The 22,633-nt window shown below is 37.7% G+C and overlaps 1 protein-coding gene across 6 annotated transcripts; it reads left to right on the top strand.

The window, feature by feature from the left end:
* The first annotated feature begins 37 nt into the window (after positions 1–37).
* Positions 38–22,481, top strand: LOC113492724 (protein ECT2). Of its 6 annotated transcripts, none has more exons than XM_026870342.1 (20): positions 38–356; positions 5,169–5,376; positions 11,747–11,882; positions 12,193–12,405; positions 12,798–12,941; positions 14,108–15,643; positions 15,956–16,087; positions 16,170–16,431; positions 16,504–16,619; positions 16,713–16,840; positions 17,028–17,198; positions 17,334–17,449; positions 17,628–17,788; positions 18,089–18,229; positions 18,388–18,517; positions 18,684–18,838; positions 18,998–19,108; positions 19,635–19,730; positions 20,771–20,917; positions 21,351–22,481. In XM_026870342.1, the coding sequence occupies exons 1-20, from the start codon at positions 281–283 to the stop codon at positions 21,453–21,455; spliced, it is 4,284 nt and encodes a 1,427-aa protein (XP_026726143.1). In that variant the 5' UTR covers positions 38–280; the 3' UTR covers positions 21,456–22,481. The 6 variants fall into 6 exon arrangements, with proteins under 6 accessions (XP_026726143.1, XP_026726146.1, XP_026726145.1 ...); XM_026870346.1 differs by lacking the exon at positions 14,108–15,643 and adding an exon at positions 2,604–2,686 and having other exon boundaries at positions 289–356; XM_026870345.1 differs by lacking the exon at positions 14,108–15,643 and having other exon boundaries at positions 50–356; positions 19,635–19,703.
* The last annotated feature ends 152 nt before the right edge of the window (positions 22,482–22,633 follow it).

Here is a 22,633-nt window from a genome sequence, read left to right as displayed (position 1 = left end):
TCAAACTAAAACTGATAACGGGCGTTTTACAAATTCAGAGTGTAAAGCCAAGCTTTTTTAGTGTCTGTCTTGTTTATGGTTTGTCTGACGGACTTCAATTTGGTTCGTAAGAATCGCTACTGAGTTTTCGGAAATGTGTTTGAAATGGATAAAACTTATTATTTTCAAAAAAGACTGAGTTTTGCATAAGGTGAATTATAGTACAATATGTGTCTGTTTAGGTGATTATAATTGGTGTTGTGATTTTAATGATTGATGTAACGAACCAGTGTACGGCAAGATGGACGAATTGTCTAAGGGCATGACACAAACAGGAAACACCGCTACAACTGACAAAATTCAAGAAAATGACGATGGTAAATATTATAACGAACTTGATCTCAAATGAAATGTGTATGTGGCGGCTATTATATTTAGAAGTTAAGGAAATCATTGGATAAAAATATATAGGTAAACAAAAGCGAAAAAAAATAAAATAAATAATTATGTTTTCATAGCTTTTCAACGTTTTGCCATTATTTGCACAATGCACAATAATTTTACTACAAATTCAGAACAGAGCCATGTTTCAAACAAAAAAACTATGGTGATTTTATTATTGACCTCTATTATTATTTTCTTGTACTTGCTAGTATGTATTTAAACTACAAATTTATTATTTTTAGTTTTCATTGACAAAATATTACAAGTATATTACACGCAATTACAAGGTTCCAGAAGTAATATTTATTTATTGACTAAATATACTAATTGCGGGACAATATGCACGCAGTTACAGCATTATTACGGAATAGGTAATTACATATAAAAAAATGTGAAATAATAACTTTCTTTGTAAATTATATATAAAGTAAAATTGAGGGTTACTTTTTAATAACTAAATTTTGTTTTTATGCATAATTAATTATCATAGTAAGTATGACCCAACGTTAAAAGAGACTCCCCTTAAGTAAAATAAAATAAATTCCAAAAGTTTGTCAAAGGGTATGTAGTAAATTATTGATTACAATTAAATTATGAAACATACTTAAATTCCCAAATAATCCTAATACCGAATGGCGTTTTGAAAAATTTTTGGGTGTTGACATCACCACAATTGCTGAGTTTTTTTTGCACACTAATAGTTATTTTATTTTAAAATTTACCTACTTCCTTATGAATTATTGATGACAGCTTGACCATAGGTTGGTTACATGTGACCTTAGGTAGTAATATACTCTAAATTTGTCAGGCACTGCCACTGCACAAAAGTCAGGTTATTAAAATTTGAAGCTATAATTGCTGGACTCAACATGAAATTTATATTTGTTTGTGTGTGAAAAGTCACCTACAATCATCCTATCTCTAAATCAATCTAATGAAAAGTATGAGATTGGTAACCTTCCTTCTGGTGCTATAATTACATTTTAATCAAATTACAGTTTTTGATGATATTTTAGTCTCAATGTAAAAATAATCCTTGGAGCTAGTGCAATAACATTATTTTATTGTTTTCCTAATGCCATGTCAATGCCATTTCCAACATAAATAAAATTAACTGTTGGTTGAATTTCTGACAATTGTAGTTATCAAACCATAATGTATTCAATCAAAAACAAACCCTATGCTCAAGTTCTCTGTTACTTTCCATATTTGTAAATATAGTATTCTAGAATTCTGCAATTCATAAAATGAAACAGTTAGGTATCTATTTTATTACCATGAAATATAATTTACTCCCAATGGTAAGCTTAAACCTGTGCCTAACTGAGATAACAAATCCTCAGCTACAAGCAGAATATTGTTTATGTATAACTAGGTAAACAAAGTGTAATTAATTATATTTCTTGACCCCCTGTGTTTTCATAACCTTGACTACTGACATCTTTGATAAAAGATATGGAAATGTTTACTGATGACATTTCAACTACAATTCAAAACAAATAACTATGGAAACAAGAACAGATGTATATAGGAAAAAGTTCAGATATGAAAAAAAAAAACATTGATATAGCTTTTAAACTTAATATCACGTCAATAATTACACAAAGTAAATCTTTGTAGTACAATGTGCAATTAAATTTTGTGTTAAGTGTTTGAGGTACAGTCCTTTTTTAAGTATAAAAACCTACATTTTCTAAACAGTTTTCTTGCAAAAGATCTCTCATTTAAAGTTGGTATTTTTAAAGCTCTAAATTCTAGCTTAGTAGCAATCACAATTCTGTCTTTCTACAATTACAAGGAGTTTGTACACTAGTAAGCATATAATTAACAACAGTTATCTCACACATACTCTTTAGACCGTGCAACACCCAGTCAAAACAACTTCTGACTGCTTATATTTTACTGGAATATCTTCCAGCAATCACTTGTTATACTTGTTTGAAGAACCGCATTTAATTTGTATAAACCTATATAATTTTATGAGTGCTTGTTTAGTTTTTACATACACAGGAACCAGCATTTAAAATCAAGATGTGAGATGCATTTATGTGATTATGTTGTGTACATGACTTCAGCTTCTGTTTTATTGATGTCATAGCTTTGATTTGAAGGTTGTTTTGACGAATCCAATAGTCATGCCTCTTGGGGGCCAATATTGTTGAAGACCACTGCTTTTGCAGATGGCGTAAAGCGTGGTTTGCGGCACGCACGCCAACTATGCTAGCGTTGGTAGAACAACTGCGGTCATACCTCGGTGGAGGATGTGAGTGCGAATGCGTTTGTAGCATGGCGTGTTCTCTACAAACTCCCATGATCATGTCACTATGACGCCCCATAACAATTGCAAACTATCCTTATGCAATATTTACAAATTAAAATAAGGATAAACACCATTAGTCCTTTTTCTGTTTCTTTTTTTGGACACATTGATGAGAATTTAGAAAACATTTAAGCTACTGGCTAATCCTAATATTAAAAAAGAAAGTTAACCATTGCTTTGTTCATTTATTATTACATAATCTCCTCCTTTTTTGCCTGTGTTAAACAAAACATTTTTTTTGTTATTATGCTCATATAGCCATATGGCGATGGCAGTCATTTATATGAACAAAATGCCTTTATATTTACCATTCATAATTATAAGTAACACCTTGTGATGTACATAGTTTTCGCATGATATTTGCGTAGTTAACAATCATTATTAACCTATATGGAAATCATTATCCTAACTGTTTATATATCTTGTACATGTGATGTGCTGTACACTTATTATCTATTACCGTTTGAGATATCATTATCTTAAATCAAATAGGTGTAGCACTCATCTTAGTGTTATTTTTACGAAATATAGCAAACATTCTGTCAGACCTGTTGAGGTTCTGACTCTGGCAAAAGCTTGTTGCGTTTGCCTGATGTTTCATGCCAAGAGTGCCGGGTGTTCCCTGTGTCGCAAGCGTGACTCAGCGACCCTGAACCATTAACGTTGGAGAACGCGTCCCGAAAGGTCACGTTACTCGATGTTATTCAAAATTTTTCTATTACTGTAAAATTATTTAACCTCTGCGTGATTTACATAACATTCTGTTAGGTAAATTTTAGTCATATTACATACTCGATTGCGGAAGATTCCTTTTACTGAAGAGGGTCTGTTCATAATGTTATCAGTTTATCACTCCTCTTCAATCATGTCGCAAGTTATGATCTTGCTTTAAAATTATTGAGTCACCTATTGTACACGCTACCATCCACTTACGATGTAAGCTTTAAATTGTGACCGAAATAACAATAATGTATGCCGATGACCGATGTTTACAAGTGTTGGAACTCGATCTGCATACCTCTGCAACAAATTCTTAAAGGATCAAAGGAAGCGCTGGTTGTCAGCATCTGTTTCTTTTCAAGGGGATTGTCGTAATCAGATAAATCGTGCTCATGGCTCACGACTTCCTTACGCGAATTATAAAGTGCTTTTCCAACAACATACAGAAAATTAAGCGTTACTTGTTAATAAAGCTGCTCGTCATTTAATTGTAAATTTCATAAGATTATTCGTTTAGAGTTTTAGACCAAGCATTTACACATATTTGGCTGTTAGCTAATACAAAGAACAATGAACTTCTCGAGTTGATATAAAACTATTCCTTTTTAAATTAGCCATAAACATAAGTTCCCGCTTTTGAGCCTTCTCCTTTCAAATTTCTCTATCTTTTGCATATCTGGCTACGACCGCATGGAGAATATGCCTCTCCTGCGGATAAAAAAGTATTTGACACTTTATGACATGGTAACATTCAACTCAAGAAACCCTTTAATGCCTTTAATACACTTTCCTGTACTGCCTGATTTGATATATTACATAATAATCTTTTATTTGATCCAAATTTGGTAGTCGGCAGTAAGGCGACATTTACGATTCACTATTGCAAAGGTTCCAACTTAAGTAATTTATCATACAGTTGTTGTTACTGGAGTACTAGAAGAGGCACCTTAACTAGCTAAACAACGATTGCTGCATCCGACGTAGCTGATACTCAGATTGATGACGCGCGTCCGCAGGCATGGCTGTCGCAGTCTGGTTGCCTATGTATATGCTAACCGCTCTAGTGTTTATTTCAATAACATTTAGGGTTGTCTATAATTTACCGCACATAGAACCTGCCGACATTAAACCACTGAATAACGTACGTAAGCGCCCATTAACTTAACAGTTAGCATTACATGCCACAAAAACTTTTACAAGGTTTTTACCTTTGACCATGTTGTAATGCATTATAAATAAAAATAACGCTTTGTTCCATTCTGCTCCTGAATCATTATAAACTGAGCTACGCAATACTAGTTTGAAGAAACTTTTTTTATGTTAAATAATCATAAAACATTATATACAATCGAAAATTTAAGAAGTCGCTACCAACATACGACATACCGACGCGGCGACGTGCGAACATACGAACCATCATGATAATACTTCTGGGATGTCAAGATAATTTGTATCAACAAAAATTATCAAAAATTATTGGTGTCTTGTATCATAAAATCTTACTTAAAATTGCAGGAACAATTATCTACAATATCTCGTCAACCGAGCCAATCGAGTTTTAGAAATTATTTACGAAAACGTATTTGGAAGCAGTTTATGGCCGAGCAATATTGGTCCTAAGCTATAACGAGGTTTCCATATCAAGATGATTCATTTTTTTGTTAATGTAAGTAAAATTTTCTAAAATATTATTTTCATTTGCCAGGCTCGTCGACTCCGGTAGTGTACGTGAATGAAACATGTTTGGAGTGCGAGAGGGTCCGCGCGGCTTGCGAGCGGCTGGGCACGGTGGCGGTCGCTCCAAGTCCAGAAGCACTGCCGCCGTCTCAGCAGTCTCCTGCCCCTCCTTCCTACCTCATCACCTCGCCTTTTGACGGTGATCTCTTTGACACTGCACATAGAGCCAAATACAGGTAAGTCATTTGCCGCTTCTCTTACAATTCTGTTAATTGAACATAGTTCATAGACTACGATACGTTTGGGTCGATGCTGATAAGTTACGAAAGTGAAAGTGTGTGTAATTTGTCTTGTAATAAATACCAGCATAATATGGTATAACAATTAAAATAACTGCGAGCAACGATCAGCGTTAAGACACACGAGACTAAAAACAAGCTTTCTAAAAAATTGTATCAATGGAATGGGAATGTCGATTCTTAAGTATAAGTCGAACGATAAACTCGTAGAAACAGAGTTAACGTGAACAATCGTTATTGACATTTATTTTGGCAACGTGAACGGTCGATTGCTAGACCAGACTACTAATAAGCGCGACGAATGCTTTGTTGCGCGTTTACATTAACATCTTTTTGTTTAACACTCACCTACGCTTTTGTACGTGTAAACGCAACCGTGAATACGTCTCTGGTGACGTTCAGTCAGCCTAAAATAGTGCTCATTAAGATGAACGTTATGATAAACCAGGCTTTTAAAGAACATTTAAATCACACAGTATGTTCGACGTTCACGACATGAACAACTGGGAAAACAAATTAATGGCTTTATTACTGCATGATATGCAAAACTGACAATATTCACGCTTAATGATAATCTCTATTAAACACAGTTGAATAAAATTTCGATTCAATTCCTTGATTGATAAAAATAATTGTCATTTGTATTAAGAATTGTGTTCTATTTACTCCTGTTTTTGTATTTACAATCCCTTTCATGATACGTTTCATATTGTGTGGTTACCATCAAGCATCATAAGCCGACGTTTCCAAATAACATGCGCATGGTGACCGTGGGATTCTGCATAAATTACTATGATAGATTAGGTTTTATTTAATTAAAAATACTGAATATTCTTGTATCTTTATGATTTCTTTAAAAAAAACAGGTTCATATTTTAAGATTGGCTTTAGGATTTTTATGTTTTAAACAATTCTATTTGTCAATTCAACAACCCTAATTTCCTCGAAGACGGTAATTTGTTTGCATCGAAACTATGATCTGTCTTGGGTATGATTTACGAGTGGCAATTTGGCGGCTCCTTATCATTGTATGTGTTCACTTGTTCATTTCATACAACCGGTACACTCAGATACTTGCCGATTTTTATTTATGCTGAACATGCATAGTATAAAAACTTTCATATCAGCGTACCTGATGTTTGAATGTTGATATTCGCCCTTATTTACGAAGCATGACCCTTCAACCATTTCTGTATTATGCTCCTTTGCGTCGATTCTAAACTTAAATGCTAAATTGGAAGTGGATTTATTTTGTTGAAAGTTAGGTTCCAATCATAACATGGAATTTTAATAATGTTTCTCAGAAACAGATCTCTTTGGTCTCATGAATCCGCGTGTATAATTTTAAAGGTATGCTTCACACAACTCGAGTGAGACTACAAAGTCGGGGTTGTTTATACACGCGGGACCTTCCACTCGTAAAGCGGTCGTATGTTAGGTGACTGTTTCATAGAAGGATGGATGTAAATAAAGGTGCGTGTAGAGTGTGCACGGCGAAGCACGCCGCGGCGTCGCTCGGCGGCGTAGCGCGAGGGTCGCCCTTGTGGCCGCGCGACGCTCCTTGCTATTTTTGGCCTCACATTCCTCTCGACTGTTTTTCAATCTAACGTGAAACGCATAACGCACACGCCGCTTGTGCCTTTGTTTTCGCGGTTGCGCGATAAACTATATTATAACTTTCTTTTCTCGAACTAACGCTAATTAATTGTCAACGAATACGTGAAATCATAACGAAATCTAAGTACCTATCTTAGATAGCTGTGTAACTAAATGAGGTAACCTCTATTACCATGATAAAGAGTGTTAGTGAGTGGATGCAGAGTACCGCGATAGTGTCGAGAGCACGTCGGACTAGTGCCTGATAGCCGCATGTGACAGTGATGGGGCCCACGCGGCTGCCACCTACACCTGAGGATGAGGAGCCTCCGTACCTAGTCCAGCGAGCCGAACCAAAAACATTTGAGAGCGCACAGCCCAATTTCGATGTGTAAGAATTATTTGAAATCTGTGCGTTCTAGTTATGTGTCTGGAGCTGATGTTGTACGCCGGTAGCGGATGCCGACTGGTTTTACTCTTTACTAGAATAGATAGTGATATAAAATATTTTCGCTTGCACCACAAATAGCGAATGTTGCTTACTGTTTGAGTAATTGCATTTTTGTTTACCCGTAAACAAAAGAAAATCTTGTGGTATTTTTTTAGTATCAGAGGAAGAATTTAAGTATTATTGTAAACGGGTATGGTATATACCGACTGGTTATACAGACAGTCAATTGTGTAAATCGTAATGCAATAATAATCACTGGATCAAAAAGGAACCCACCTCTTGTTTATGTCTTTAATTCCTTGTTAAGCATATTCTATAGCTGTCAGCACTGTGAGCACTTGTCAGCTCAAATACTATGATGACGTCAGTTTTAAGTAGTTTTAATAAAAGCACTAAGTAGACGTCATTAAATAATTTCATCTGAAGTAATATCAAGCATGTTTATATTTCTGCTATCTGCCACTTGCATTTATCAGATGCAAAGTCACGGGTGCAAACCCCAGGCTGTCAGTACATATGTACCTGTGGTTCAGATAAACAATGTTTTTGTAGGTTTCGATATTTCAAAACTTCAATACTATTAGTCCTACATTGTGGTACAGCATTTAACTACTTGAATGAAACATACCTTTCAGACCACGTCATTTATGACATTGTTTAACTACAATATCTACAACTACACACTATCGATATAGTTTTCAGAGAAACAATTATAAGCGTATGAGTAATTTTTCAATTCAAAATATCCAGTTATTTTTAAGTTTAATTGAATCGCAATGATTGTTTACAAATTCGAGGAATTCGAATGTAACTCATCAACTATTTCTAAAACTACACGTAGATGTAGTGTCGGTGTATGTGATATCCTGTGACGTCACGGCGACACAGTCCCAATAGCGGCGTCGCGTCGTCGTCAGAAACGCACTTTTCTTTCGAAGAACGTCACGCCGCCCGCCCACAACCTCCCAACAACAATTTTAATACACATATTCGCGGATTAACTTCTTGCCCTATTAATATTTTTCTACAATGACATACATTGGAATATAATAGATTCTAAAATTAATTCAAATGACTAACAGATACACATATTGTTAAAACAGAATGTTTATAGCGATTAATGTCTCAACGGACATGATGGAATTGTAGAAGGACAATACCGAGTTTTATTGCCTGTATCCAAGCAAACCTTCTTAATAGTAAAGGGTAATACTACTACGATAAAGGATATACAATATTTACTTGAAAATCAAAATCAGCCTGTACCACTTAACTCACAACATTAACAATAACAAATCTAACTAAAAGTATTTACTTCTGTTTCTTACGTATATACGTATTGTAAAACACGGTACATATATGTTATTTATCATGTGATTTACAGGTTTGCGTTTTCCGTGACGTTTGTTATGTTAATCAAGACTGTCTGTGTCCACTCCATAGACATGAGTATCTATGGCGTAGGCTTTGAAGGAAAACATTGTAAAATAGCTGCAAGGATCTTCTAAGAAGGTTGTGGACTATGTAAAAACGATTCCCTGCGATATTCCACAACGAAGCTACTATTTACCACAAATCAATTCTGTTTATAAAACAACACTACCCAGTCGTACTTATCACTGATTTATTTTTATAAAAGTCGCCTGTGTTAGCGGCATTTGCAACATGTTAATTATTTCGATAAACGGCGATCTCTTAGACTTGATCAAAATTACTAAAATAGTACCAAGCTACCAGGGTCCGTGACTGTTTAATTTACTTACCCTGAACGGAAAAGTAACTGAATTACGGTTCTCGATGCAACAAATGCTAACAACACTATTTGTTTAATTGTTGTTAAATGTAAACTTCAACTTCTAAAGATTAAGATTTCTAAAGTCCAATGTCATTAAACTTGTATTTAATATTGAAATGATTGCATTTCGTAGAACTTCTGCAACTTACATGCAGATAAGTCCCACGCGACATAATTGATCGAAGCGATGATCACATTTATCGAAGGCGGGCGATGCGGGACTGTGACTAAGTGTATATAAAATATTTCGAAATTTCAAGCCCCTAACATTTAGAATAATGTATTGTAAATTTCAATTATATTCACTTGTTTGGGATTAAAAGAGGACTCTCGTTACGGTATTAAACAGAATTCAAAATTGTGTTTGCCAGTGCGTACAGCAATGGGCAAGAAGAAGGTATGGAGAACGAGATTTAGGTCTATCTTTGGCAATATCTAAATTTAGGGCCGTCTGCCTCTACGGAGTCCTTCCAGCGATATCTAGGCGAAGCAAACAGCTTTTTCTAACTAGGTTTTAATATAAAAATCTATTAGTGTTTATATATGGATAGCTCGATCATTTTTATTTCTTTTTTAATATTGGGATTTGGTTTTGTTCTCTTCATGTTCCCTTGTTCTTAAATTACATTTCCACGCCGGACGAAAGGTTTCCAAATAACTTTTTTCTCTGATATTTCGGCTTGTATTAGAAAATGACAGACTGAGTGTAATTTCAGAATGTTTAACTAACATTATACACTTCCAACGGTTTTACGCTTCCATGGGTATTCCTATCTATTATCAAAGAGTCATAAATATTCAGTGCAAGGTGACACCGGACATACACCGCTACTTTTAATTTATATGGGGGCGAACGTAGTGTCAATTGTCCAGTTCTGAACTACGAACCAACTTAAAAGGCGAGACCGCGAGTGACCTGACTTCGTAATGTTTATTCTACCCGACAGATAAGGCTGACTAATTAGTCGGATGTAAGCAAATTGTTAACTGTAAATGACTTATCGATGACATTTAATTGATATGTAACAAATAGAATATCGATGATTATTATCTTTTATGACTATTATCTATAGAAATAGACTACAGGGATTTATTGATACCAATGGGTAATTTTGTTGGGTTTTAAAGAACAATATGTCTTTAATGGAAGATCTGTTAGACGTGACGGAAATGGTAAAAATATACATAACAGCGAGCACTGTTAGGTATACCTGTTTTTATCATTTCCGTCATGGTCATTCATTCAACTCTTTTTTTATATTAACGCAGAATCTCTATTCATATAAAACACGTGGATTAAATTAGGTGGATAATAAAAGAGATTTAATTCGGTGGAAAATAAAAGATTCAGAATATGAGAAATTTGTAACAGAATTGCATTTACTTTAAAGTAGCACAATATTTGGGTAATATAATTTTCAGAATGTGTTTAGGATTCTGAAAAGCCCATTGCTTGTATGCATGTACATGTTGTTGTAAATGATTTATGAAACATGGTACTGTCAGTTGCGTCAATATTAGTCCCTGCTCTTCGGTGTTTGTATTGGCAGATGTGACGTCTCTCGACCAGATTTTGTTTGAATTTATTAGTCTGGCTTGGCGTTTGATTAAATATTCTATTAATATGATACAGCAAACGCTATATTATGATAGCTTGTTGTAATGCCTCCTTGTTTATTTACTACGAGTTTTAATTCATTTTTACATGTTTTTCTGTAAAATATAACTGTATGTAGTTCAGTTCATTATTTTTAGTTAATGGGAGCACTTACTACCGTTATGAGTTATAAGCAGTATTTCCTTTAATGGAACTTGAAAAAACAATAAAGAATTGGACGTCGAACAATAATATACCTTAGGTACAATAGGCGTGTCATGTTACAAGATGTTGAACACTATATTGTGATTTTTAAGTTTAATGTTACGAGGAATAGATTCTGTACTCGAGATAGGAACTTATCATTTTATCTAGACGGCAGCGGCAGTCACGTGGAGTATAAGTATTAGACACAAGTGTATTAGAAGGCACTCACTACAGTCGGGACAACTCTCAAATAGAAATGTCGGAACTTCGAGTAGGCTTTCCTGTGCTCTACCAGAATTCTTTAGATACAAACATCTAAAACAATGTTAATTCTTATTTGGTTGTTGGTCTTTTTACTTAATGCCGGTAGTGCATAAAAGTCTAGGAAGGCACCTGCCACCAAATCCGTAGCGGTTCATCCGACTCCGCCCAGAGAGTCTTACGCGCATCTGTTTTGACTGGTCAAACTCATCGATCTCGATCTTAAGTTGGGAAGGTTTTTCACATTCATATAAATTGATGGACCCCAGTCTTTCGCATTCAGACAGTTTCAAACAGAAAATTCCAGTTTACTACACATTAATGTGCAATTTTTTATAATTAAATGAAAGTATTCGATGTTTTAATGAAAAAAATTAAAATGTTTTATGTTTCGTTACAGGGTGCTGGGTCCAACGGCTGTATTACAGCTATCGGAGCGCGATGAGCCGCCGCCGGCGAGCGCTCGCCCGCTCTACTCGCTGGCGATGCGCGGTGCAGTCATATGTTTCTCGGGATTCCGAAAAAAGGATGAACTTGTTAGTACCTATCGTTTTAGTATTTTCTTAAGATTGCTAGTCATATCGAACGTGAATGGACTTTTATTTATATTTTCTGAAGTCATCGCTTAATCATTAAAATTACTTCATGACGCAGACAACTAGGCAAATGATTTATTAAGTACCTGGCCTGAAACTTATAAACCACTTGCGTATCCTCGTAAAATGTCAAACAATATCCAACTAGAACATTGTAGTACATACTTTGCAAGCTAGAAATGAGTGAATGTTTAAAAAAGGTCCAACTGGTTGCTAGTACTGTTAGTACAATAGATGTTTTGTTGTGCAGACGTACCTGATAACACTGATACACTACATGGGCGGGTCGATCCGCAAGGACATGTCAAGTAAAGTGACGCACCTGATCGCGGCGGCGGCGACGGGTGACAAGTATCGCTACGCGTCCGGCTTCGGCCTGCCCGTGCTGGCGCGCTCCTGGGTGGACGCCTGCTGGGAGCGCCGAGACGACCCCGCCTGCCTCGCCACCAATGATGACGTCATTGTTAGTACACCCGCACAATTTGATTGACACATTTTATGGTATCAATAAATGGAGAGGATTTAATATTTTTGAGTATCCATAAAACTTATCCTCATAACAACACCCATATTGGGTGTATTTATCTATGTTATGTATGTTTTTAGAAATTTTAAGTATGTTCATTGGTTGTCTAGTTCTCATAATTCAAGTTTTGCGCAGTTGGGACTAGATGGCAGTGTGTCAAAGTTAAAAATGTGAATATTATTAGGTACAAAATGTAATAAAAATAAAAAACAATATCTGAAATCCGCAGAATCGCTTTTTTACGGAAGTGTTTTACGGACGAGACATACGGTTTGATCACTCTCAATAGTCTCTCCGGCTAGCCCATTAACAAAGGTCTTGATTTGCAGAAAGAACATAAATTAAAAGTGTTCGCGGGCGCGCGCGTGTGCTTCGTGGGGTTCCCTGAAGATGAGACCCAACACATGGCCGAGGTGCTCGCCAGCAACGGCGGCGGCACCTGCCAGCTCGACGACCCTGACTGCACACATGTTGTGAGTACTGCACCACTTACTACGTACACAACACACATACTGTACTATAAATGCATTATTAACAGCAATAAAATACATAAATTATTTTTACAAGAATCTAATACAAACAACTGAATGGTTGTCAACCATTTTATTTTATGGTCTACCAAATGACAAAAAAAATGCACAGAACATTTACCTTTGCATAATTTGCATACTGGTTTATTTATGTACTTCATGCCACATTATACATTATTAGCAACTAATTTTAGCATTATGAAGTCAGCATGCACGTAGTACTTGGGAACACAAATCACTCTTAGTTAGATACATTGTAGATATAATAAATTTGCTAGTAGGTAGTACACATATTATGTTGTTTCATTGGTTATTATGACACATATTCGTTACACCTCCTTAAATTCTTCCGATGACTGCATATTTATTAGCGATACCTTCAATGCCAGCAGGTGTTTGATTAACATTTTATGAGTGCAAACAACGACCAAATGCGAAGTGACTCAATGTCACTATCGTTACACATTCTATATGCCCCGGAAAAACAAACAGACCCCTAACAGATTTTTGTTCGAATATTTCATTTAGTATTTTTATTTTGATGTTGTGCCACACGGGACACTTCCACCTCCATATTCCTCAACGCACGGCGTGAAGTCGACCCTTGGTTTTCATTCCGTTTTGTTTGTTCCATGTTTTAATATCATCATAAGTTCTGCAGTTGTTTATTCACTCATGTTCGCTGTTGTACAATTGCACCATACATTCACCTTGCGCATATTACACGACTCTCATATAATCACACCTACGTACTTCTAGTTTGTTTACATTCTCCATTACATGTTGTGTAAAATGTCAACATGCTTTCTTACTGTTTACTCTACTGCACTTGATTCTTTGTAAATCTGTTTAGCGTAGAAATTAAACCTTGTAATAATTTCTTTCCACTGAAATGCTTCTTGAAACAAAAGTTTTCATAAATCTGAGTCATGATAAAGAACACTCACTTGTAAACTAAAATGTAAACGACATAATCTAAATCTTCGCCAGGCAGTCGCTTTCTGTGTTAACTACTCTATCACGATAATAATATATTATTATCGTTGTGCATGTTTGTATTGGAATGGCTTCATTACATCATTGCGTGGTGTGTTTCACACATGTTTCAGGTAATGGCCAATGGGGAGACTTTCGGTCGTTCGCTTATCCTATCACCCCATCCCAGTACTCCCAACTCTGCGAAACCATCCCGAGCCACTCCCAATCGGTCCCAGTCCACTCCCAAGAGCTCACTATACCGCAGACTTTCGGCACGGTTGTCGGGGCGCCGCGCTAGTCCTACGAAACATAACAGCGATGTTAACGCGGACTTGTCCTACGATGAAAGAGAACAACGTTTGCAACTCGCACGAAACAGTATTAGAGACAAACAAGCCAAAGTTGTTTGCAAAGATGAAACCGATAATATCAGTATTAGTTACGTAGGAAAGTCATTTACGGACGATTTGTGTTATGACACCACTAAAAGTCCTTTACACGTTGAACGTGTGGAATTGCGCAAATATAACACGTGCAATAAAGAAAATAAAAATATAACCCAGCTTGTCCACGGATCGGATAGGGTTAATTCTAAAGATAAAAGAGAAGTATTTAGGAATAAGTCTATGAACGTATTTAATTTAGTCGACTGTCTCACCGAAGCGGGATCGTTGCATTCATCTCTTACAAAGAGTTTATGTGATCTCGATTCTAAAGATGATCCAGTATTTCTTCTGGCCAGTTCGACTGCTGGTAAAGAATTACAACAATCGAATACAACTATATCGTCGGGAAAGAAAAGGAGTCGAAATTCAACTGACTCTAATTTTCAAGTAAGTACAGTTGACGCAAATTTGTCGCCCGATAAATGCGAGGAAAGCAACTGGAAATCTATAAAAAGATTGAAAATAAAGGATTCCTTTAAGTTTAAAAATAGACCGACTATATTCAAAAGAACAAAAAAAGATTCGGTATCTAAAACTACAGGTGAGATAGTAGTAGAACCCGTGAGTCCAGAGAGCGTCAAGCCAACTGATCCCGCTGGAGAGTTCGTAGCTTCGACGTCGTCCCCCATCAAAGAAGACGATAACACATCTATTTGCTCAATGAACACAAGTAAACAATCGGGGTTCTTCGATATATCTTTCGCTTCTATCAGAAGTTCGAAAACTGTTAAATCAGCCTCAAAATTAAGAAGGAGCGTAAAATCGTTCACGGCTTCTTTCCGAAGCGAAAGGAAAAAAAAGTATGAAAAGCGAGCTGAACGCAATACTGTAGAGGTGGACGCAAACCATTTGCCTTCGGATCTGAAGAACGTTTCCACGCCAAATAGAGAATTCGATGGAATGAACTTGGATATATCTCCCGTTCAAGTAGACACCGTTGATAGTACTGATCTTGCAACTCCGTGTAGAGACAGACGGTTTGATGTAGATGAGCTAGACGATTCAGCCTTATTTAAGACGCCTCAGAGCGTATGGCTGCGCACGCACCGGCACTCGATCAGCGGCAGCGCAGAGTTGCGCGGCCCCGCGGCGTCGCCCCGCCCCTGCCGCGCCCCGCCCGCTCCCCGCCCCGCCCCCGCCCGCGACCAGCCGCCGCCCGCCTCGACGCCCCCCATCCGTGACGCCCACGCCATATCGCAATGCCATGGAATATCGCTGCCGGTACTAACACTATTTTATTCAATACTACTAAAAATATAGTAGCTTGTCATGCCATCGAAACATCAGCGGTCGTGGTCTGTGTTGTATCTGTTCGGGGGTCCCTCTCGACCTCGGAACGGTCATCGCTGGTATGCATGTTTCAAATATTATCTGCACCTTGAAAACTATTAGATGCTTAACGGGGCGTGCACATCAAAGTACGTCTATAAATGATTTGCGTAGGAATCCCGTTCGACGGGTCTAGCGAATATTGGTGGAGGATATGATTTCAAGAATTATTTTATGTCACTAATATTATGTTTGTATATCCAGGTTGTTGACGAGCACAATACAGTAGTTGCCCCAGATTGTTCGACGAGGGTACATGTCGTGAAGGCTGAGTGGTTTTGGGCCTCCGTACAAAATGAGGAGGCGCAAGATGAGCGAGATTACTTATTCAAAGACGTAAGTATTAACAAGAATCTTGAATTTAGTTATTTATGCAAGTATAATTTGAGTGCAAGTAATGTGGTTATGGTTGCGGCAGTACCTCGACGAGGTGTCGCGGCGCTCGTCAGTGGGCGGCGTGGGCGTGGGCGCGGGGCAGGGCGCGGGCGCGGACGAGGCGGGCGCGGCGCCGGCCGAGGGCACGCCCTCGCACCTGCAGCGCCTGCGCAAGCGCAAGCTGCGCGGCGGCGACTCCGCGCTGCACAAGCGCCGCTCCAGCGTGGGCGACGCCGTGCTGCTCAGCCTGTCCGGCAACCTGCTCGACTGCACGCCCTCGCCCGACGGCAAGCAGCTGCTCGAGGGTACGACACGCTCCCACACGATGCTAATACTGTTACCACCTTATCGATATTGATTGAGTTCCATTTTCGCAGAATCTGAGGTCCCTGACACAGTAGTCAGAAAATTGTTGTCGCCGCGACAGCAAGTATTTATGGAGTTACTTCAAACGGAATCAAACTATGTCGGAATATTACATACGATAGTCACGGTGAGCTTTAATTTAATTATTATGTTAACAATTTAATATAGACGTTTAACACTAATTAGTTACTTTTACTTAAATAAAAATACGATGTTACAGATGTTCAAGCAACCGTTGGAAGAGATGGCCGAGGACGACAACAGTAATGGCAAAAATCAAGCATTGCTCAATAATACTGAACTCAAAATTATTTTTGGAAACTTACCGCCTATTTATGAATTACATCAGTAAGTTTCAACATTGATATGTATAAAAAAACTGCCCTCAATATGTGGATACCTTACGTCACTAAGCAAATAGCGAACATCTTACCAAATGCTCCCAATTTATATTCTGAGCTAATCTAATAAAATGTATGAAACTGTGACTAGTTAATTCTGTGCGCCGTACTACAACGTAGTTCTAAATACGCAGGCGAATGTTAGAAGAGCTGCGCTATGCTCAAACCCACTGGAGCGAGGAGACGAGTATCGGGCGGCTGGTGCTGCGCTACACGCCCGACATGGTGAAGGCCTACCCGCCATTCGTGAACTTCTTCGAAAATACCAAGGAGATGCTGCAATCGTGCGATCGTGAGAACCCAAGGTATTGTACTCACCTCCGCCCTCACTAAAATATCACATAAGTAGCTCATGTTTTTAGGCATCTGTGCCAATCTGTGCTGTTAAAGACTAGTAAAAGACCTTTTTTCCATTTGATCTCTAAATTACAATGTTTCAGATTTCATGCATTCCTGAAAATCTGTCAAACAAAGCCAGAGTGTGGCAGACAAAGTTTACAGGAGCTACTAATAAGACCAGTGCAGCGATTACCTAGTATAAGTTTATTACTTGACGGTAAGTTGAAATATTTTTTAATCATGTACACCTTTACAATTTTACCATATTAAAAAAGGGTGTTATTTTGTAAAAAAATATTTTCTTATTTTAACTTATTATTTTGCTTAAAACAGTTTGTGCAGGTTTACATAGGCTGAAATATTAAAGTCGCAATGTAATAACATCGGTATTCCAGATATCTTAAAGCACACGCACAAGAACAACCCCGACCACGGCGCGCTGGTGCAGGCGCTGGCGGGGCTGCGCGAGGTCATGTCGCACATCAACGAGGACAAGCGCAAGACCGAGGGCCAGCTGCAGATGTTCGACATCTACAACGACATCGACCAGTGCCCCGTCAGTACCTTATACCTACACTAGATTTACATCTTAGTCTTATTTGGAATACTTCACAAGATGTCAGGTTTTTGGCGTTTCTGTGAGCGACGCAGGTCCAATGTTCCGCAGTAATGAATTTTACTCTCATATTATGTCATATGGCTAAACCTGACTTGTCTGTTATCAAATTATGATCAGGTGTTTAAAGTCAAATAATTCTGTGGTAAACCAGACATAGGACCAATCGATTTGTGCATTTAGAGGGATACGTTCTCATGAATGTATCAGCTGTGAGATGTAATATTTGTATTTATACAGGCCCACTTAGTGTCGTCGCACCGATCATTCGTGTCGCGCTGCGAAGTGGTGGAGCTCTCCAAGGAGCTGTCCGGCCGCGGCGACCACCTCGTGCTTTTCCTATTTACTGACACTATGGAAGTCTGTAAAAAACGATCCAAGGTAAGTAAAACTAACAACATTCTTTTCAGAACATTAAAAGTCTTATACTTAACATTGTCATAAAACAGAACCTTGTTGTTAATCTTTGCTGGGACTTATATTGTTTTTAAATAACTTTTGCTTACCTAAAAAATATTGTTATCATTTTGTTGTTTCAGGCTTTTAACAGTAAAAGCCCAACGAACGGCACAGGCACCATGCGAATAGGTTCCAGCAAGCCTTACAGGCATATATCACTCATGCCTCTCAGCACAGTCAAGCGCGTCGTAGATATAAGGGAAGCTGAAGGTACTTTCTTTATTATTATTTTTTTACATAAAAACAGTGGTATTCCTAGTTCAATAGGTTTTTTTTTCTGTTAATTTTTCTTCTTATAAATACCACTTTACACATACTAATTAGTCAAAGTTTTATTCTGGCTACATAATACTAACCGTTTAAATGCATGTTGTAGACTGTCACAACGTATTCGCGTTGATGTGCCGCAACAACCAGGAGTTGAAAGAGAAGCTGTACTCGTTTATGATCACAGACGAAACCGTCGACAAGTCTTACTTCCTTCGACAACTTTGCAGACAGATGGCCAACACCGTCTGTAAAGCTGATGCTGTGAGTATTCACCTAAAACAGAAAATTGTTGTTTTTATTCCATTTCACTATTATCGTCTCTATTTAAATTATTAAGTGCGAATGTAATTTTCTTTTGTCTTACTCATGAGGTCTATGTTTATCAATTTACGGTCATTTCAAGCATCATGTTGATTCTAGGACAAATTCCTGGCGTGTCTAGAGTCGCACCAACTCGATATCGATACCAGCGAACTGGCGCTCAGCACGCTATCCAAAATGTCCAAGTTTGCCGCACGCACCAGGATCAAGGTATGAATGTGAAAATACTATCGTGAAACATTTTATGTTATAATATATTAAACGATAGGTTCAATAGGATCTTAACCTCTAGTCTCTGTATTAAAATGGTATTAAATTATTTGTAAATGAATAAAGCATGAATTAGATTTACACAGATTAGCTTGGCTTGGACATAGAAATAACAAGCACATAACTGTATTTGTTGGTAAGTTACAAAAATGTCAAATGCAACAAGCTACTTCAAGGATTCGTCTCAAGCATTTATATGTAACTAAGGCATGAAAATGTAGTCTGCAGTCGTTTCGCATTCGATTCTGTCCACGTGTTATATAACAATCAGTAGCCATACATCCATTATACTACCCGACTTTCAGAATTATCTTGAGTAACTTTGTACGAGGGATAATCTCGTAGGGTTGAATTGTATTGATTTACGTGCTCCCCATGAATCGTACCCGACTCCTCCAGTCGTGGCGGTTTGGCGCGTTATTAGCAAAGAGGCAGGAGCAGTGTGAGCAGTAGTGTTGTGTTGTAGCTGGAGGCGCTGGCGGGGCTGGCGGGCCTGCTGCGGCCCGAGCCGGGCTCCGGGCTGCTAGACACATGGGTATTGCGCGCTCACTTACTCGCACAGGTCTGATGCGGCTCTGCCACACTCCTCGCTCCGTCCCTAATACTAATATTATGTTCATCCGCATACTGCTTCCTGTGTTCGTTCAATATTAACCTTTTTGTGATGTCTACGCTCTCATATAGAGGTGTATCCTCCGGTGAGAATATCGAGTTGACTGAAGCTAGTGCACTTTATTTATTGCATCTCGATATCCTGACATACTATTCGTATGTACTATATTGTGATTATGTGTGCAAACCCAGTCTCCAGTACTTTGACTCGGCCTCGGTTGATACCTCTCTTACTCACGGATTCATTAATAGTACTTGTCATTCATTATTGGGTGGTTAAGGAACCATCTGTCATTCATATACAGTTCAGAGTAATATTGCTAACACACACATACCATATACATATATTTATTTTAGAAACTTCACACTACAGCTGAGTTTCACTATACTCAGTCTTGCCACTAATAAGACAGGCAGACTTAATGTAGACATGTAGAACTTCTGTATTTCGGTATGCAAGTTAAAACACAGGAATCAGTGTGCGCGCTCAGTTATTCTGTCGGTCGTTGCTTAGTACATACATTGTCAAGTAAGCTTGTCTAATATATTGTATTGTACCGGTTTCGCTAAAATGGATGCCTCAATTTCTTTATAAAGAGAGCGAGGGTCAGGAGTGAATGAAGAAATGTAATGCTTCGCTTAGAGTCACTTGTGATTAACTGTTTGGTGAGCGTGCCATACCATGGTGTCTAACATGTCATTCATATACATAGTTATTGTTCAACGTTTATGGTTTCTACTAAACATGTTTCTGTCTGTATTGAACATGGGCAATTAAGCATGATTTATAATTGTAGTTCATTTATTTTATCAAAATTCCAGAAATTATCTTAATAAATAATTTTGACTAAAATAATTATCTTAGCATGTTTTTTTACGTAGTTTTTTTTTCATTGTTCCCATTCAAAATATGTATTATGTATACGTACATTATCATGTAATTTCGCCCTTTGTTATGAATATGAATTAATCGTGGTTTATGGGATGCAGGTGGGCCGCGCGTTATCGTTTAACAAGACGCCGTCAAAGCTAAAGCGGGCGATGTCGTCGATGATCTCGCCGTTCGGCTCCACCTCCAACCTGACGCCGGCCTCGCAGCTAGCACAGATGAGGCTCGCCAGTTGCAATAATATAAATGTGAGTACTAAACAAACATTTGGAACTGAAAGTTAAAAAGAAAATCGTATGATCTTGACAGGTTTTTCTGCTTACGAAAGAAAGTGAAAAGTGGTGCTAAATGCTAAAATAATGACCCACCATAAACGCCTGCTAACTGACAATGCATTTCTAAATACATAACAGCCCGTTCAATATCTGCTATCACTTCGATAACTACGACAATCAAGTGTACAATTGATTTGAATAATTTGACATAAACATTTGTTCATCATGAATATTTGTTTTAAAATCAAATCAATGTTTTCTTAAAGTAATACGTCATTAGAACAAAGTATAGTAAAGACACGGACGAAAATCTTTGGTGTTTGAAAAGTTTTAAAATAGTTGTGTGTGGGTCATGTTGCTTGCGCTTAATCGAATGTAATGTTTGACGTGTGTGGTCCGGCTGCAGGAGCTGGGCGCGGGCGGCGCGGGCGCGGGCGAGGTGCTGGTGGCGCCGCTGTCGGTGCAGCCGACGCGCAAGGCCGCGCCCGGCGCCGCGCTGCGCCGCTTCTGACGCCGCGCCGCGCGCGCGCGCTAGTCTTGCTCCCTCACCAGACGCCAGCTTACGTCTTGTCGGTCCGATCTATAAATTCGTTGCTACGCAAGAATTTTGCCGAATATGCTAATCGTAGCGTGTACTAGTCTGCTGCCGGTGAACTCCACTTTTTCAGTGAATCTTGTAGATCTATGAACTTGTTAACTACGTTCGTTTATAAACTTTGGTCCATCTGTGGCTTAGCCAACTTGCTGAAAGTGCCTCACATCAACAAATCAATACTTTGATTATAAATATTGAATGGAGAGAAATGAATGCAAGTCTTGCCTCTGGAACTCATTATCTAACTTCCATTATACGATTTCAATAGTTAATACGTAACTTAGCTATTTTTTGCACAACTTGTTTGTTATTTATAAACAATATACAGAATTTTAGATATATTGATTTGTTGATTAGTGATCAATTTTATGAGTATACTGTGAATATAATATATGGCCATAATGTATGAATTTATCTACGATATTATTATATACGATGCAATCGTTGGCCTAAGTTTAGCTAACTTACGAATTTATTCATCTGTCAACATGTCACAGAAACATTGCTGATATTATTGAGATTTAGTTTTGAAAATAATTTGTACATATGTGATATTTTAAATATATTGTGAAAATAGATCATAGCAAACACTAGATCATAGTAGAATACCCATGATATCAAACTGATGCGGATTCGAAGTGTTCCCAATACAGTGCGTTATTATTTTGTAATGGACAATGAATTACTTCGACCTTTGAATTCTTCAGGATGGGTAGATAGGTGTTGTGTAAATAGTGTACGGAAACATGAGCAACTTATGCTACTAGGCGCCCTCGAATGTATCTTTTTATTTTAACTGTATTAATTCGCGTCTGTAAGTTTTATGAGTCTCACTTAGGCTAATGTCATCAATCATGTGTACACATGTTGCTACATTGTACAAAAGAACAATATTTATAAATATTTTGAATGATTGATAAAATAAACATTTATTTTCAATCACTTGTGTTTCTTATTTTAAGCAGTGAAAAGAAATCCTTTTTACAATTCCGTATCCAAAGAGTAAAAACTGAGCACTATTACTGTAGCTTTACTGTCTATCCGTCCGTTGCCGCTGTATCTCATCAACTGGAATAGCCTAGACAGTTGAAGTA

This window comes from Trichoplusia ni, chromosome 4, assembly GCF_003590095.1.
Source record: "Trichoplusia ni isolate ovarian cell line Hi5 chromosome 4, tn1, whole genome shotgun sequence".
Taxonomy (NCBI): domain Eukaryota; kingdom Metazoa; phylum Arthropoda; class Insecta; order Lepidoptera; family Noctuidae; genus Trichoplusia; species Trichoplusia ni.
Note: the sequence above shows the minus strand (reverse complement) of the source record. Positions and strands in the feature narration are given on the sequence as shown.

Excerpts from the sequence above, each read along its gene's own strand:
- LOC113492724 (XM_026870342.1), top strand. The coding sequence starts at position 281 with ATGGACGAATTGTCTAAGGGCATGACACAAACAGGAAACACCGCTACA. Across the intron at positions 16,088-16,169 it reads GAGATTACTTATTCAAAGAC|TACCTCGACGAGGTGTCGCG; the intron begins GTAAGTATTAAC and ends TGGTTGCGGCAG. Across the intron at positions 20,918-21,350 it reads CCAGTTGCAATAATATAAAT|GAGCTGGGCGCGGGCGGCGC; the intron begins GTGAGTACTAAA and ends GTCCGGCTGCAG.